The sequence below is a fragment of the Oncorhynchus tshawytscha genome, linkage group LG16, assembly GCF_018296145.1.
Source record: "Oncorhynchus tshawytscha isolate Ot180627B linkage group LG16, Otsh_v2.0, whole genome shotgun sequence".
Taxonomy (NCBI): Eukaryota; Metazoa; Chordata; class Actinopteri; order Salmoniformes; family Salmonidae; genus Oncorhynchus; species Oncorhynchus tshawytscha.
In genome coordinates this window covers 73,472,996-73,487,772 of record NC_056444.1, presented here as the reverse complement: position 1 = coordinate 73,487,772, position 14,777 = coordinate 73,472,996, and the positions used below count along the sequence as shown (strand labels likewise).

General features: G+C 43.1%; 1 protein-coding gene across 2 annotated transcripts in view; it reads left to right on the top strand.

The window, feature by feature from the left end:
* The window catches only part of LOC112216318 (cAMP-dependent protein kinase inhibitor gamma), a 31,762-nt gene extending 17,287 nt beyond the window's left edge, over positions 1–14,475 (top strand). The window contains exons 1-3 of one of the 2 annotated variants that reach the window (XM_024376224.2): positions 2,433–2,583; positions 13,480–13,664; positions 13,843–14,475. In XM_024376224.2, the coding sequence (XP_024231992.1) occupies positions 13,511–13,664; positions 13,843–13,925 (237 nt within the window). In that variant the 5' untranslated portion in view covers positions 2,433–2,583; positions 13,480–13,510 and the 3' untranslated portion in view covers positions 13,926–14,475. Of the gene's footprint in view, positions 1–2,432; positions 2,584–13,479; positions 13,665–13,842 lie in introns of those variants that run through there. The other variant, XM_024376223.2, reaches the window with a different exon arrangement.
* Positions 14,476–14,777: the final 302 nt, after the last annotated feature.

The window sequence follows — 14,777 nt, the reverse complement described above, 5'->3', positions numbered from 1 at the left end:
AGGGTGGGGTCATCTACACACATCTCTAATGCATTCTGGACAAGAGAAGAGAGTAGAAGGAATGATTCATTTTAGTTCATTTACAGCGCTACTTCCACCCATGGACACCATCTGCTGCTTTGCCCTCAAGTGTGTGTGTGTGTGTGTGTGAGAGAGAGATGCTTTGCCTTAGTGTGAAGCCACTATACTCTATTGTGGCCATGTGGTGTGGTTCCATTGAAGACACCGTGGACCATACATTGTCATTTAAACCTGGTCCAGGGAGTTGATATTGACCCAGCTTTAGGCAGTCTGTAAGACACTGAACTATGCCAAGAAGAGAACAGACCGCCTACTGTACAGGATGTATTCTACCTGTATTGTGACATGATTTATTGTTGTTTATGATAACTTTGCCATCTGGTTTTGGGCGTCAAGTAGGGTTCTGCTTTGCCTTGACGAACCTGTGAAGCAAGATAAATATTGAACTGTCCTTTCCACATTACGTTTCAGGTAAAAAGAAAATGAACGTTGTGCTCCTTTAAATAAATAAAAAGATCCTTGGCCTACTATGGTTTTAGAATATTTTAAAACAACGTGAGTGGATGTGATGTCAGGGCTGAACTTGATGTGTTACAGTAGCCTAGATTATGTAGGTTTTTATTCAGTGGGCCTGGGAGCAGCAAGTTATTCAGTGAAGCAGTGAGTTATTCAGGGAGCAGTAAGTTACTTGAATAGGCACCTTGAGAACATGTGGAAGTTATGAAGGACTTTCTGAGATGTGGTGAGTTGTCATGTGAGGGACGATGGGTGAAGCCTCTGATGTCATCCTCCAACCGAAGGTCCTAAAGCAGAAGGGTTGTGTTCAGTAGGATCATTTCCAACGGAACTTGTCAATGATGGGTGCAAAATGTTCTTGCTACAGCGTGCGCTACTAAACACTTTCACTGATACTCCATTACTGCTCTGCTCACGCCACCACTCACTTCCAACACACAATGATTCAAATTATCGTTCAAGAAATGCAAATTAAATATTGAGTTGTTTTTGACAGTTGCGAAGTGTTGGCTCTGCTTCCTGTCAAGATTATCCTGCATCTAAGGCTTGTTTTGATTTAACAGTAATTTTTTAAAGTAGCTTTACACATCAAGCTAGCTCGATTATCTATTGTTTTATTCATCAGTTCATTGTCACTTTTATGCTAATAGTTGCTTTTGTTTTATGCAGGCTTTGGTCATACCTTTACCTCTCCTTGAGCTGTTAGAAAGATACAACAACTGGATGGGATTAGTGATGGGGAACAACACTTAGACACACTTTCTTTTATATGTATCTGCCTTTCAACATGTTTCTACAGCATCAAGAGGGGGAAAACGGATTGTATCAAATAGTGTATTATCCCTTACTGATGGTCTGTACTCTGTAGCTATGGGAACAATTTGGCTGAGATTTACATAGTGAGCAATGAGGGCAGCTGCAGTTGTAAAGTGCTGAAAAGCCCTAGTGACACGTTTAAATAAAACTTGGCAAAGATGTCAGCCTCAGCCTCTCTCCTTCAGTCAGTCAGGGGAATTCCTTACTTGACAAACGCAAACTGCTGGAAGTTCTCTCTCCAGGCTAGCTTTCTGTCTCACAACTTGTACTACTCACTATCAGGGGAAATTAAGTCTTCACACCTAGGTCCAGCGGCCTCGTATGAATATTAAAGTCCAAATTTTATTTGTCACGTGCCGAATACAACTGGTGTCGACCTTACAGTGAAATGCTTACTTACAAGCCCTTAATCAACATTGCAGTTTTTAAAAAATATTCTGTTTAGTGTTCATTCTATTACTGATTTGGTAACAGAATGAAGCGTTTTAATCACTTAAATCATAAATCAAATTATCAGTAAAAACACTAATTGATAGGTCTGCCCTGTTACTTCTGTGAACTTTGATTATCCTTCGTCTTTAGGAGATTATTTTAAAATATGTGGGTTTTTGGTAACCGAATGACAAGACACTAGGCAATATTTCTTAAACTTAGATTTTTTTCCAAGACCCCTTTTCCATCTGTTTGACCAGAAATCAAAGCCTTTGCTTATTCCACATTTTTGGGATGGAAAATGGTTGAAAAATGTATGTGCCTTAATTTCTCAAAAATATACTCTAGACTTAGCATCCATGAACTTGCTCATGGGGAGTTTTACATGGAAAGGCCCATATATTGAGCTGGGGCACATACTCACCACCAGTATTCAATAGACAAGGTTTTATTTATTTATGTATGAAAGAAACGGAAGAACCGTGTAGGACAACAATACTAATCTGGCTGTCTGGAGGAAATACAACTCCCCAGTGTTGTGGAGTGGGCTGGTAGTCAGTGCAGGCAGCAGCTGCTGAAGGCATGAGAACGGACAGCACCCAGACACTCCCAGTGATTCATTGACACCCAGGATTAGAAGAGGGAAGGAGTGGAGGGAGGCACTGTGCCATGGCTGAGGCACACTTGGCTTTCTTTCCCAGAGAGAGCCTCAATGGACAGCTGCCTGCTTTACACAGTCTTCTGGGTTCTGTAAAACTGGAGTTTGTGTAGCTACACTCTTCACTGCTGATTATTTTGGTAAGCTGGAGATATTACCATATTTCGTTCTGAACATTCTGACTTGAATGTGCCATATGGTTTGATATTTTATTTTAGAAAGGCTGTTTGGCTGGACAGGAATGTTAGGACAGTTGAGTGTCCCATTTCTACTCCGCTGGTTGCTCATGGTTTCCTGTTTTATTTTGCATCCCTATTTCAGAAAATACATTTTATTCTGCTATTAAAATTATCCTTCCAAAATGGGCTGCTGTTTTGATCATTCTTATTGTCTCACTAACATGGTTAGCCTATAATAATGACATCTTAATGCATTTTACTATAGCTTAAATATATCGAACAGATCCCCAAAGCAACCAGGCAGGAGAGATAATCTTGCGTGACTATTCTTGTTACTATGAGAGACAGTTGGATTCAGTCATGTGTAGCCTAGCTTTCCCTCTGTCAATAAATGCAGTGAAATTAGTTGACAGTTTCCAAATTGGGCAGGATACAGCCTTAATGGGTTTAGAAGATAGTGAGGCGGGGTTCTTTGTGCAGGTTATTACAGATAATGTGAGCTTATTACACAGTGATTTAAAAGACTGGTGGAATTGGACCAGCCTCTCTCCCTAATGGATCAGTGAAAGCACTGCTGAGTCATTCATTCTATTCCCGGGCTGATCACAGGCTTTTGTTGATGATGATGATGTTGGTGTGTGTTGCGGTCCTATTACATTATTTTCTATAAACTCAGCAAAAAAAGACAGGACCTCACTGTCAACTGCTTTTATTTTCAGCAAACTTGTGTAGATATTTGTATGAACATAACAAGATTCAACAACTGAGACATAAACTGAACAAGTTCCATAGACATGTGACTAACAGAAATGGAATAATGTGTCCCTGAACAAAGGGGGGGGGTCAAAATCAAAAGTAACTGATATGGCCACCAGCTGCATTAAGTACTGCAGTGCATCTCCTCCTCATGGACTGCACCAGATTTGCCAGTTCTTGCTGTGAGATGTTACTCCACTCTTCCACCAAGGCACCTGCAAGTTCCCGGACATTTCTGGGGGGAATGGCCCTCGCCCTCCGACCCAACAGGTCCCAGACGTGCTCAATGGGAATGAGATCCGGGCTCTTCACTGGCCATGGCAGAACACTGACATTCCTGTCTTGCAGGAAATCACGCACAGAACGAGCAGTATGGCTGGTGGCCTTGTCATGCTGGAGGGTCATGTCAGGATGAGCCTGCAGGAAGGGTAACACATGAGGGAGGAGAATGTCTTCCCAATAATTGCTTGCAATGACAACAAGCTCAGTCCGATGATGCTGTGACACACCGCCCCAGAACATGACGGACCCTCCACCTTCAAATCAATCCTGCTCCAGAGTACAGGCCTCGGTGTAACGCTCATTCCTTTGACGATAAACGCAAATCTGACCTTCACCCCTGGTGAGATAAAACCGTGACTCGTCAGTGAAGAGCACTTTTTGCCAGCCCTGTCTGGTCCAGCGACGGTGGGTTTGTGCCCATAGGCGACGTTGTTGTCGGTGATGTCTGGTGAGAATCTGCTTTACAACAGGCCTACAAGCCCTAAGTCCAACCTCTCTCAGCCTATTGCCGGCAGTCTGAGCACTGATGGAAGGATTGTGCGTTCCTGGTGTAACTCTGGCAGTTGTTTTTGCCTTCCTGTACCTGTCCCGCAGGTGTGATGTTTGGATGTACCGATCCTGTGCAGTTGTTGTTACACGTGGTCTGCCACTGCGAGGACGATCAGCTGTCCGTCCTGTCTCCCTGTAGCGCCGTCTTAGGCGTCTCACAGTTCGGACATTGCAATTTATTGCCCTGGCCACATCTACAGTCCTCATGCCTCCTTGCAGCATGTCTAAGGCACGTTCACGCAGATGAGCAGGGACCCTGGGTGTTTTTCAGTCCGTAGAAAGGCCTCCTTTTAGTATTTTACGTTTTCATAACTGTGACCTTAATTGCCGACCGTCTGTAAGCTGTTAGTGTCTTAACGACCGTTCCACAGGTGCATGCTCATTAATTGTTTATGGTTCATTGAACAAACATGGGAAACAGTGTTTAAACCCTTTACAATGAAGATCTGTGAAGTTATTTGGATTTTTACTCATCTTTGAAAGACAGGGTCCTGAAAAAGGGCTATTTTCTTTTTTTGCAGAGTTTAGATGTTTTGTCACATACACCTTAAGTGCAGTGAAATGTGTGGTTTTACAGGGTCAGCCATAGTTGTACAGCACCCCTGGAGCAAATTAGGGTTAAGTGCCTTGCTCATGGGGCACATAGGGGGGAAAAATTACCTTGTCGGTTCGGCTGTTCGAAACTGCAACCGTTCAGTTACTGGCCCAACACTCTAACCGCTAGGCTACCGATGTTCATATACTGTAAACAAATCCCTTTATCCAATCTGTGAGCCCCCCCCCCACACTATCACACATTACAATAGTGATATATTCTTTATGGAGCCAATGAAAGCCCACCCTCTTTCTGAGAATCACCGCTTGTTCAGAGATTCATAGGACATTGGTGTCTAGAGGCGCTAAACTAACAGGTCACTTATTGTAGTGTAGCGATTTCCTGTAGAGGATTAAGGAGGAGTTTGTCTGGGCTGAAAGCACACCTGTGACATTACTTTGGTAGTGTTTAGAAGCTGCAGCTGGGTCCAGTTTCCTCTCCTGCTCTACCCTTTTCAGGACCTTTCAGGAGCCTCCTTTATGAAGCGGTCTGTTGGCTAATATATTGAGTAACCATTGACTTTTAAACTGTAACTTATGGGTAAACAAACTTCAACCATAGACCATAGGCAAGTGGTGAACTGAGGGTAAACCTGGTTGCAGTTAGGGCTGAGTGATATGGCCTAAAAGTCATATCTAAAAAAAAATGTCAAATTTGTTTTTTTCCCCCTCTAAATAAGCTTTGTTGTAAAATTGTAAAGGTCAAATACACTGCATTTTAAAACTGTCAGCAATGCTGTCATACCTAGGCTGAATCTACACTCCGGTCAAAAGTTTTAGAACACCTACTCGTTCAAGGGTTTTTCTTTATTTTGACTATTTTCTACATTGTAGAATAATAGTGAAGACAACACTATGAAATAACACACATGTGGTTACTGATTTTTGCTTCCAACTGCCGTCTCTTTGTGAGACGCGGTGTGGGTGAACGGATGATCTCTGCATGTGTATTTCCCACCGTAAAGCTTGGAGGAGGAGGTGTTATGGTGTGGGTGTGCTTTGCTGGTGACACTGTCTGTGATTGATTTTAGAATTCAAGGCACACTCAACCAGCATGGCTACCACAGCATTCTGCAGCGATACGCCATCTGGTTTGGGCTTAGTTGGACTATCATTTGTTTTTCAATAGGACAATGACCCAACACACCTCCAGGCTGTGTAAGGGCTATTTCACCAAAAAGGAGAGTGATGGAGTGCTGCATCAGGTGACCTGGCCTCCACAATCCCCCCGACCTCAACCCAATTGAGACGGTTTGGGATGAGTCAGAGCGCAGAGTGAAGGAAAAGCAGCCAACAAGTGCTCCACATATGTGGGAACTCCTTCAAGACTGCTGGGAAAGCATTCCAGGTGAAGCTGGTTGAGAGAGTGCCAAGAGTGTGCAAAACTGTCAATGCAAAGGGTGGTTATTTTGAAAGATCTCAAATCTAAAATACATTTTAATATAACACTTTTTTTTTGGTTACTGCACGATTCCATATGCGTTAGTTCATAGTTGCGGTGTGTCAATGTAAATAGTCCGGGTGTCCATTTGTTCTGAAGTCTTATGGCCTGGGGAAGAAGTTGTTAAGGAGCCTTTTGGTCCTAGATAATGTAACAATCTCAAACAATCTCTGAAGCACAAGCCCACGTGCTTCTGCAAGTAGCCAACTAATATTTATATTTCAAGTTGTGCCAACTTGGATCTTTGTATAATTTCACAAGCTCTGAATTCAACTAACAAGTCATAACAGTTGAGTTATGAACACAAAATTCTGTCCGTCTCAACTGTTTGAAAAGCATGCTAGCCTATCCACTTTGTTCAGATGTTGAAAACAAGTGGCATACCTTTTTTGTCAGAATGACAACGAGTTGCCAATTCCTTAGTAGTTTTATGCTTACTGCACGTTTATAAAACAGACTAAACAGCTAGTAATAAAAATCTTTTTGACAAAAATGTTGCTAGCGCATTAATTTTCCAGAATGCGAGAGGTTTCACTCTCGCAAAAAGTTGTCCAAGATAAGCGCAATGCGGTTATTTTGAACCTAACACGGAACCCAAACCGGCTGCGCCCGTGGGCCATCGTGCATAAATTTATTTTGCCCCCCCCCCCCACACCAAACGCGATCACGACACGCAGGTTAAAATATCAAAACAAACTCTGAACCAATGACATTAATTTGGGGACAGGTCGAAAGTCATTAAACATGTATGGCTAGTTAGCTTGCATTTGCTAGCTAACGTTAATTTGTATTTATTTAGCTAGCTTGCTGTTGCTAGCTAATTTGTTCTGGGATATAAACATTGAGTTATTTTACCTGAAATGCACAAGGACCTCTACTCCGACAACAAAACGGCCAACCGAATCGTTTCTAGTCATCTCTCCTCCTTCCAGGCTTTTTCATGTTTTAACTTATATGGTGATCGCATCTAAACTTTCATTGTATTACCACAACTACCGGCAAAACAGTTCGTCTTTCAGTCACCCACGTGGGTATAACCAATGAGGAGATGGCACGTGGGTACCTGCTTCTATAAACCAATGAGGAGATGGGAGAGGCAGGACTTTCAGCGCGATCTGCGTCAGAAATAGGAATGAGTTCTATTTTAGCCCTTGGTGTCGCAGACGCTCGTTGGCGCGTGCGAGCAGTGTGGGTGCAATAATTGAATAACATAAATTTAGAAATCCAATTTGCGACGCTCGCGCGCACGACGTGTCCGGTCTGGTCAGCATGTAAGCTTGTCGCCAGTTTTCATGCCTTTGGAACAACAATTCCTATTGTTAGGCTGGAGACATGAGCATCTCATCATTATACACAAATCTCTGGTGTTAATGGGAAGTTGCACAGCATGGAAGGAGCGAACGAGATGAGACCAAAAAGACAAATGCTCATAAAAACAAAAAGTACAGAAACTTGATTCTGTGATACAGGCATTTGGGATATCGTTCAAAAACATAAATTCGAACTAATCAAATTTAATTAAATATATCGCCCAGCCTTAAGCAGTTTGTGCCATACATTATAATAACGTGTATGTAGATGATGGACACCACACACACACACACCATAGTTTCAATAAGATGCTGCAGCGTTCCTCCACAGTGGAGGTAGTCTTTAGTATAGAGCACACCATAGTTATTGTGTGTGCGTTCCTGTGTATGTGTGTGTGTTTGAGAGGGAGAGCATGGCTGAAAATCAACATGTCTGGGCAAGACCTCAGACCACAGAATGGTAATTTAAGGTCCCATACACTGTCGCTAGGCAGACTATAACAACCAACCATCATTCAAGAAACAGAGCTGCATTAGCTAGTTTGTAATGTTGGTCTAAAGAACATTAAAACAGGATTTCTGTCTGCAGAGAAAATAGAGGAGTGGATGTTTCTCTCTTTTTCTAATGTAAAGCTGTGCATTAGCTTAATGGCATACAGTGGTGCAAGTTATGGTGCTATAAGGGCAATTCCACTTGAGTGACATTTCCCGGTGTGCTGTCCTCTCCTGGAGGGGAGAACGGACCTAGCCCCTCAGACCACGGCCATTTGACTGGTACACCTAATTGACTTGAATGGGAATGGCCATTCTAGTAATTCTATGGGACTATCTGCACATTCCTGCTCATTCTAAAGCAGCCCTAGTTTGGCACAGCTGCCCTGCTTTACTCTGACCCTGGGTACTTCTCATTTGGCACGGTAGATAATATTCTGTACAGAGGAAGCCATTCCTCTGAGTGATACTGAAGAAATGTGATGTGAGTGAAAGTATTTGGGAAACACCCGACCCTGGGTTATTGTGTCAATGCATGAGAGAGAAGGCCTAGCTTTGGCTGCCAACTTTCTTTCTCCATTCTTTATGGTTCAGGGCTTTGTCCAAGTGGCTTATCTGTGGGGACATGTGACCTTGACTCTCAGATTATGTAGCACAAGCACTTCGCTACACCTGCAATAACATCTGCTAAGTATGTTTACTATATGTGACCAATAGAATTTGATTTTGTTATGCTCCTAGTTGATGTTCAGATGTTTAATCAAGTCTTTGTAATGCTGTTGGCCATGCCATGTTGAGACTTTGGGGCCAGCTATGCCTGATTCTTAATGACGGTTGGAGGGGGAGGGAAGTGTTTGATTGTTGGAGTAGGATATGTCCACTTGTCCAGCTGCCTATAATTGTCTGACAGATTCGTAGCCTGGCATACAAATGATTTTGCTACGTGTCACTGTTTCAAACAATAGTTGAGTGCCGTGTTTGGCCTGGTTTAAACGGCTACCAGATTGTCTTCCTCATCTCTTTTCCAGAGGAAGGCCCTACTTCTAAAAGGAACAGATTGTCTCTTATTTTTGGAGCAGATTTTTTTCCTCCACCCACCTGTTCTCCTGAAACCACGAGCTAGCTGTATAGTATTGTAGTCCCTGGCAAGATCCATGACCCAATTTTCTGTGGGCTGAGAAGAGGAAGACTGAGCAGGGAGGAATGAGTAGCTAATGTGAGCTGAGAAGAGGAAGACCCAGCAGGGAGGAATGAGTAGATAATGTAAGCTGAGAAGAGGAAGACCCAGCAGGGAGGAATGAGTAGATAATGTAAGCTGAGAAGAGGAAGACCCAGCAGGGAGCAATGAGTAGATAATGTAAGCTGAGAAGAGGAAGACCCAGCAGGGAGGAATGAGTAGATAATGTAAGCTGAGAAGAGGAAGACCCAGCAGGGAGGAATGAGTAGATAATGTAAGCTGAGAAGAGGAAGACCCAGCAGGGAGGAATGAGTAGATAATGTAAGCTGAGAAGAGGAAGACCCAGCAGGGAGGAATTAGTAGATAATGTAAGCTGAGAAGAGGAAGACCCAGCAGGGAGGAATGAGTAGATAATGTAAGCTGAGAAGAGGAAGACCCAGCAGGGAGGAATGAGTAGATAATGTAAGCTGAGAAGAGGAAGACCCAGCAGGGAGGAATGAGTAGATAATGTAAGCTGAGAAGAGGAAGACCCAGCAGGGAGGAATGAGTAGATAATGTAAGCTGAGAAGAGGAAGACCCAGCAGGGAGGAATTAGTAGATAATGTAAGCTGAGAAGAGGAAGACCCAGCAGGGAGGAATGAGTAGATAATGTAAGCTGAGAAGAGGAAGACCCAGCAGGGAGGAATGAGTAGATAATGTAAGCTGAGAAGAGGAAGACCCAGCAGGGAGCAATGAGTAGCTAATGTAAGCTGAGAAGAGGAAGACCCAGCAGGGAGGAATGAGTAGATAATGTAAGCTGAGAAGAGGAAGACCCAGCAGGGAGGAATGAGTAGATAATGTAAGCTGAGAAGAGGAAGACCCAGCAGGGAGGAATGAGTAGATAATGTAAGCTGAGAAGAGGAAGACCCAGCAGGGAGGAATGGAGATAATGTAAGCTGAGAAGAGGAAGACCCAGCAGGGAGAATGAGTAGATAATGTAAGCTGAGAAGAGGAAGACCCAGCAGGGAGGAATGAGTAGATAATGTAAGCTGAGAAGAGGAAGACCCAGCAGGGAGGAATGAGTAGATAATGTAAGCTGAGAAGAGGAAGACCCAGCAGGGAGGAATGAGTAGCTAATGTAAGCTGAGAAGAGGAAGACCCAGCAGGGAGGAATGAGTAGCTAATGTAAGCTGAGAAGAGGAAGACCCAGCAGGGAGGAATGAGTAGATAATGTAAGCTGAGAAGAGGAAGACCCAGCAGGGAGCAATGAGTAGCTAATGTAAGCTGAGAAGAGGAAGACCAGCAGGGAGGAATGAGTAGATAATGTAAGCTGAGAAGAGGGACCCAGCAGGGAGGAATGAGTAGATAATGAGAAGAGGAAGACCCAGCAGGGAGGAATGAGTAGATAATGTAAGCTGAGAAGAGGAAGACCGAGCAGGGAGGAATGAGTAGCTAATGTAAGCTGAGAAGAGGAAGACCCAGCAGGGAGGAATGAGTAGCTAATGTAAGCTGAGAAGAGGAAGACCCAGCAGGGAGGAATGAGTAGATAATGTAAGCTGAGAAGAGGAAGACCGAGCAGGGAGGAATGAGTAGCTAATGTAAGCTGAGAAGAGGAAGACCCAGCAGGGAGGAATGAGTAGATAATGTAAGCTGAGAAGAGGAAGACCCAGCAGGGAGGAATGAGTAGATAATGTAAGCTGAGAAGAGGAAGACCCAGCAGGGAGCAATGAGCAGTGGTGGAAAAAGTACCCAAATGTCATACTTGAGTAAAATAACTTTTTTAAATGACTCAAGTAAAAGTGAAAGTCACCCAGTAAAATACTACTTGAGTAAAAGTCTAAAAGTATTTTGTTTTAAATATACTTAACTTCTACAGGATCGTGATTAGCATGAGGCTGTAAGTAATGCACATTTCCCAGGACACATCTGATAAGGGCAGAAAGCTTAAATTCTTGTGAATCCAATTGCACTGTCAAATTACAGTAGCTATTACAGTGAAATATTACTATGCTATTGTTTGAGGAGAGTGCACAGTTATGAACTTGAAAATGTATTAATAAACCAATTAGGCACATTTGGGCAGTCTTGATACAACATTTTGAACAGAAATCCAATGTTTCATTGAATCAGTCTAAAACTTTGCACATACACTGCTGCCATCTAGTGGCCAAAATCTAAATTGCTGTGTCATATCTTGGCATTTCTCTTGCATATTTCAAAGATGGAACAAAAACAAAGCAAAAAAACACTTTCTTTGTATTATCTTTTACTAGATCTAATGTGTTATATTCTCCTACATTAATTTCACATTTCCACAAACTTCAAAGTGTTTCCTTTCAAACGGTATCAAGAATATGCATATCCTTGCTTCAGGCGTTGAGCTACAGGCAGTTCCTTTTGGGTATGTCACTTTAGGCGAAAATTGAAAAAAAGGCTCCGATCCTTTTAAGTATCAAAAGTAAATGAAATTGCTAAAATGTACTTAAGTATCAAAAGTAAAAGTATTAATTTCAAATTCCTTATTATGTAAACCAGACAGCACAAGTGCTTGTTTTTTAATTTATGGATAGCCAGGGGCACACTACAACACTCTGACATTTGCATTTGCAAACAAAGCATTTGTGTTTAGTGAGTCCGCCAGATCAGAGGCTGTGGGGATGACAAGGGATGTTCACTTGATAAGTGTGTGAATTGGACCATTGTCCTGTCAAAGTAACAAGTTTTTTTGGGTGTCAGGGAAAATGTATGGAGTAAAAATGTATTTTCTTTAGGAATGTAGTGAAGTAAAAGTTGTCAGAAATATAAATGTAAAGTACAGATACCCCAACAAACTACTTAAATAAAAAATACTTTGAAGTACTACTTAAGTAATTTACACCAGTGGGAATGAGATGCTAATGTGTGCTGAGAAGAGGAAGACCCAGCAGGGAGGAATGAGTAGCTAATGTGAGCTGAGAAGAGGAAGACCCAGCAGGGAGGAATGAGTAGCTAATGTGAGCTGAGCTCAATAGGCTCTTCTTTTCTCTCTCCCCCGGTCAGCCTCTGCACTTTTGAAAGACTTAATATGTATAAAGAACGTATTGTAAGCTTGCACTGTTCATGTGAGTAGTTTTTAGAGAGTCAAAGTTAAGTGAGTGATTGGCTTGAGGGTTTGAGTCCCTGATCAACGCTCCGTTTTTTTATTTTATTTTAATAACTTGTAATTAGGTTGGCAAATTAGTTCTGACGCTAGCGCCATTAGCCCACTGTGCAGAAATAGAAAGGACAATATTTCACTGTCAACTCTGAGCTCTGGATATGGTACAGACTATTTGTATGGCTCAACATTAAGATAGTCATACCCCTCACACTGTCATGTCAACTTGAACATAATTGTGGTGGTTCAAATGTTTATTTTTTATATTTCCTTTTTTCCACAGTTCCAGCTTGGTTTAGCTCAGCTTTGTTTTGTTGGCCACAGTAAGACTGCCCCTCTCACTCCCCCTCTCCATCAGACAAGAGCAGGAAATGATTTCAGTTCAGGTCCCTCCTTCCCTCAGACAGACGCTGTAAGGTCCCTCCTTCCCTCAGACAGACGCTGTAAGGTCCCTCCTTCCCTCAGACAGACGCTGTAAGGTCCCTCCTTCCCTCAGACAGACGCTGTAAGGTCCCTCCTTCCCTCAGACAGACGCTGTAAGGTCCCTCCTTCCCTCAGACAGACGCTGTAAGGTCCCTCCTTCCCTCAGACAGACGCTGTAGGGTCCCTCCTTCCCTCAGACAGACGCTGTAGGGTCCCTCCTTCTCTCAGACAGACACTGTAGGGTCCCTCCTTCCCTCAGACAGACGCTGTAAGGGTCCCTCCTTCCCTCAGACAGACGCTGTAGGGTCCCTCCTTCTCTCAGACAGACGCTGTAGGGTCCCTCCTTCCCTCAGACAGACGCTGTAGGGTCCCTCCTTCCCTCAGACAGACGCTGTAGGGTCCCTCCTTCCCTCAGACAGACGCTGTAGGGTCCCTCCTTCCCTCAGACAGACGCTGTAGGGTCCCCACATGTAAGTTGAACAGGTATAAACACACATTTATTCCCATGTCCATCTAATACCTAACCAGCAATAAGTAAAGCTGAACTGTGTTAGTACGCCACTGACAGAATAAGGGAATATGGAAAGTATTATGTATGTGACGTGTATCATGATGTGTGTAAGGTACAGTGTCTAATTTGTATACATCAGTACTGGGTGTCTGAGACAATTTTCCCCTTGGGACATTAAAATGAATCCTATCCTATCCCTCTCTGCAGGTGTAATGAGGTGTCTGGTCATGGACAGATAATGGATGTGGAGACAACAACACCGTACTCTGACTTCATCAACTGTGATCGTACAGGCCGCAGGAACGCAGTACCTGACATACAGGGACAGGCGGCAGCAGCCAGCACCAGTGAATTAACCAAAGACATGGAAGGGCTGGACCTGAAGGTGGCGGGTGAGTGTGTGTGTGTGTGTGTGTGTATATAGATAGATATAGCCAGGTGTTTGTGTTCTACATCTTCATTCACTTAGTCAGCATTACCTCCTGCCTTCTCTCCAAGCCATCTCCAATCTATTGACACTTGTGGGCACTTTCTTTGTTTTTAATGGACCATGTTTCCCGTGTCTTTCAGAAGGAGACTCTGGTGCATCACCAGCCCCTGAGGGTGAAGGGTTGACTAGCCAAGAGGCCCAGGGAGGCGAGGGCCCATCCTAAACCACCTCACAGGAGTGGAGAGCGGGACACGGAGAAGAAGGGACAGAATAAGACAGAGAGAGGATCTCCTGAATGTCCTGCCTGACTAGACCCTACCCCTCTCCTAACTCAACAGTGATGACATCTCTCACTATGGAGCTTTGCTGGTCCAACTGCATGATCCTTCTCCTTTATCAATTGGCATTGTGGGAAATGTAGTTGACAGAACAGTTGTTGACAAGTAGGACTACATCTGTTCTTGGCCTAGAGGTGCTGCTGGGCTACGGTGGTAAAGGAAATGTTCTCACATCACTATGAGAATGTACCAAACTTTGGATCTATGTCTCTCCAGATGTACTGAACACTATCCTTAGAATGAAATGTTGCTGTTCCAAACCTAACATGGAACTATCATCAAAAACGAGCTACGCAGAATCTATAATCATGTTTGCCATTTCTTTTGTGTTTATTATTTTACAATAATTGTAGTATCATATTTATTTCAAATGGTTCTCTGATACCTTTTTGTAATAGTCATTTATTTTCTGTAATAAAATGTTTATGTATCTTCTGTTACGGTATGTGCATACTTCTGCTGTTGGCACAACTGTAATCTTATCTTCAGAATACCATTGCTGCCTGAGGTACTCCCGGAGTCTTTCATTTTCTTCAGTGAAGCTACTTTCAGTGGTCAGAATACTGCTAGTGGGATTTATTTAGTTCAAGTAGATGTGCAGTTTTCTATAGATTTTTTGAAACACTGACGTTAGCCAAGATGTGACTGTTCAAAGACACCCATCGCTGATGGAAGTTGAATATGAGGTTATCATCAATATTTCCTAATGCAGTTTAGTGTACATTGGAGTGGTCACA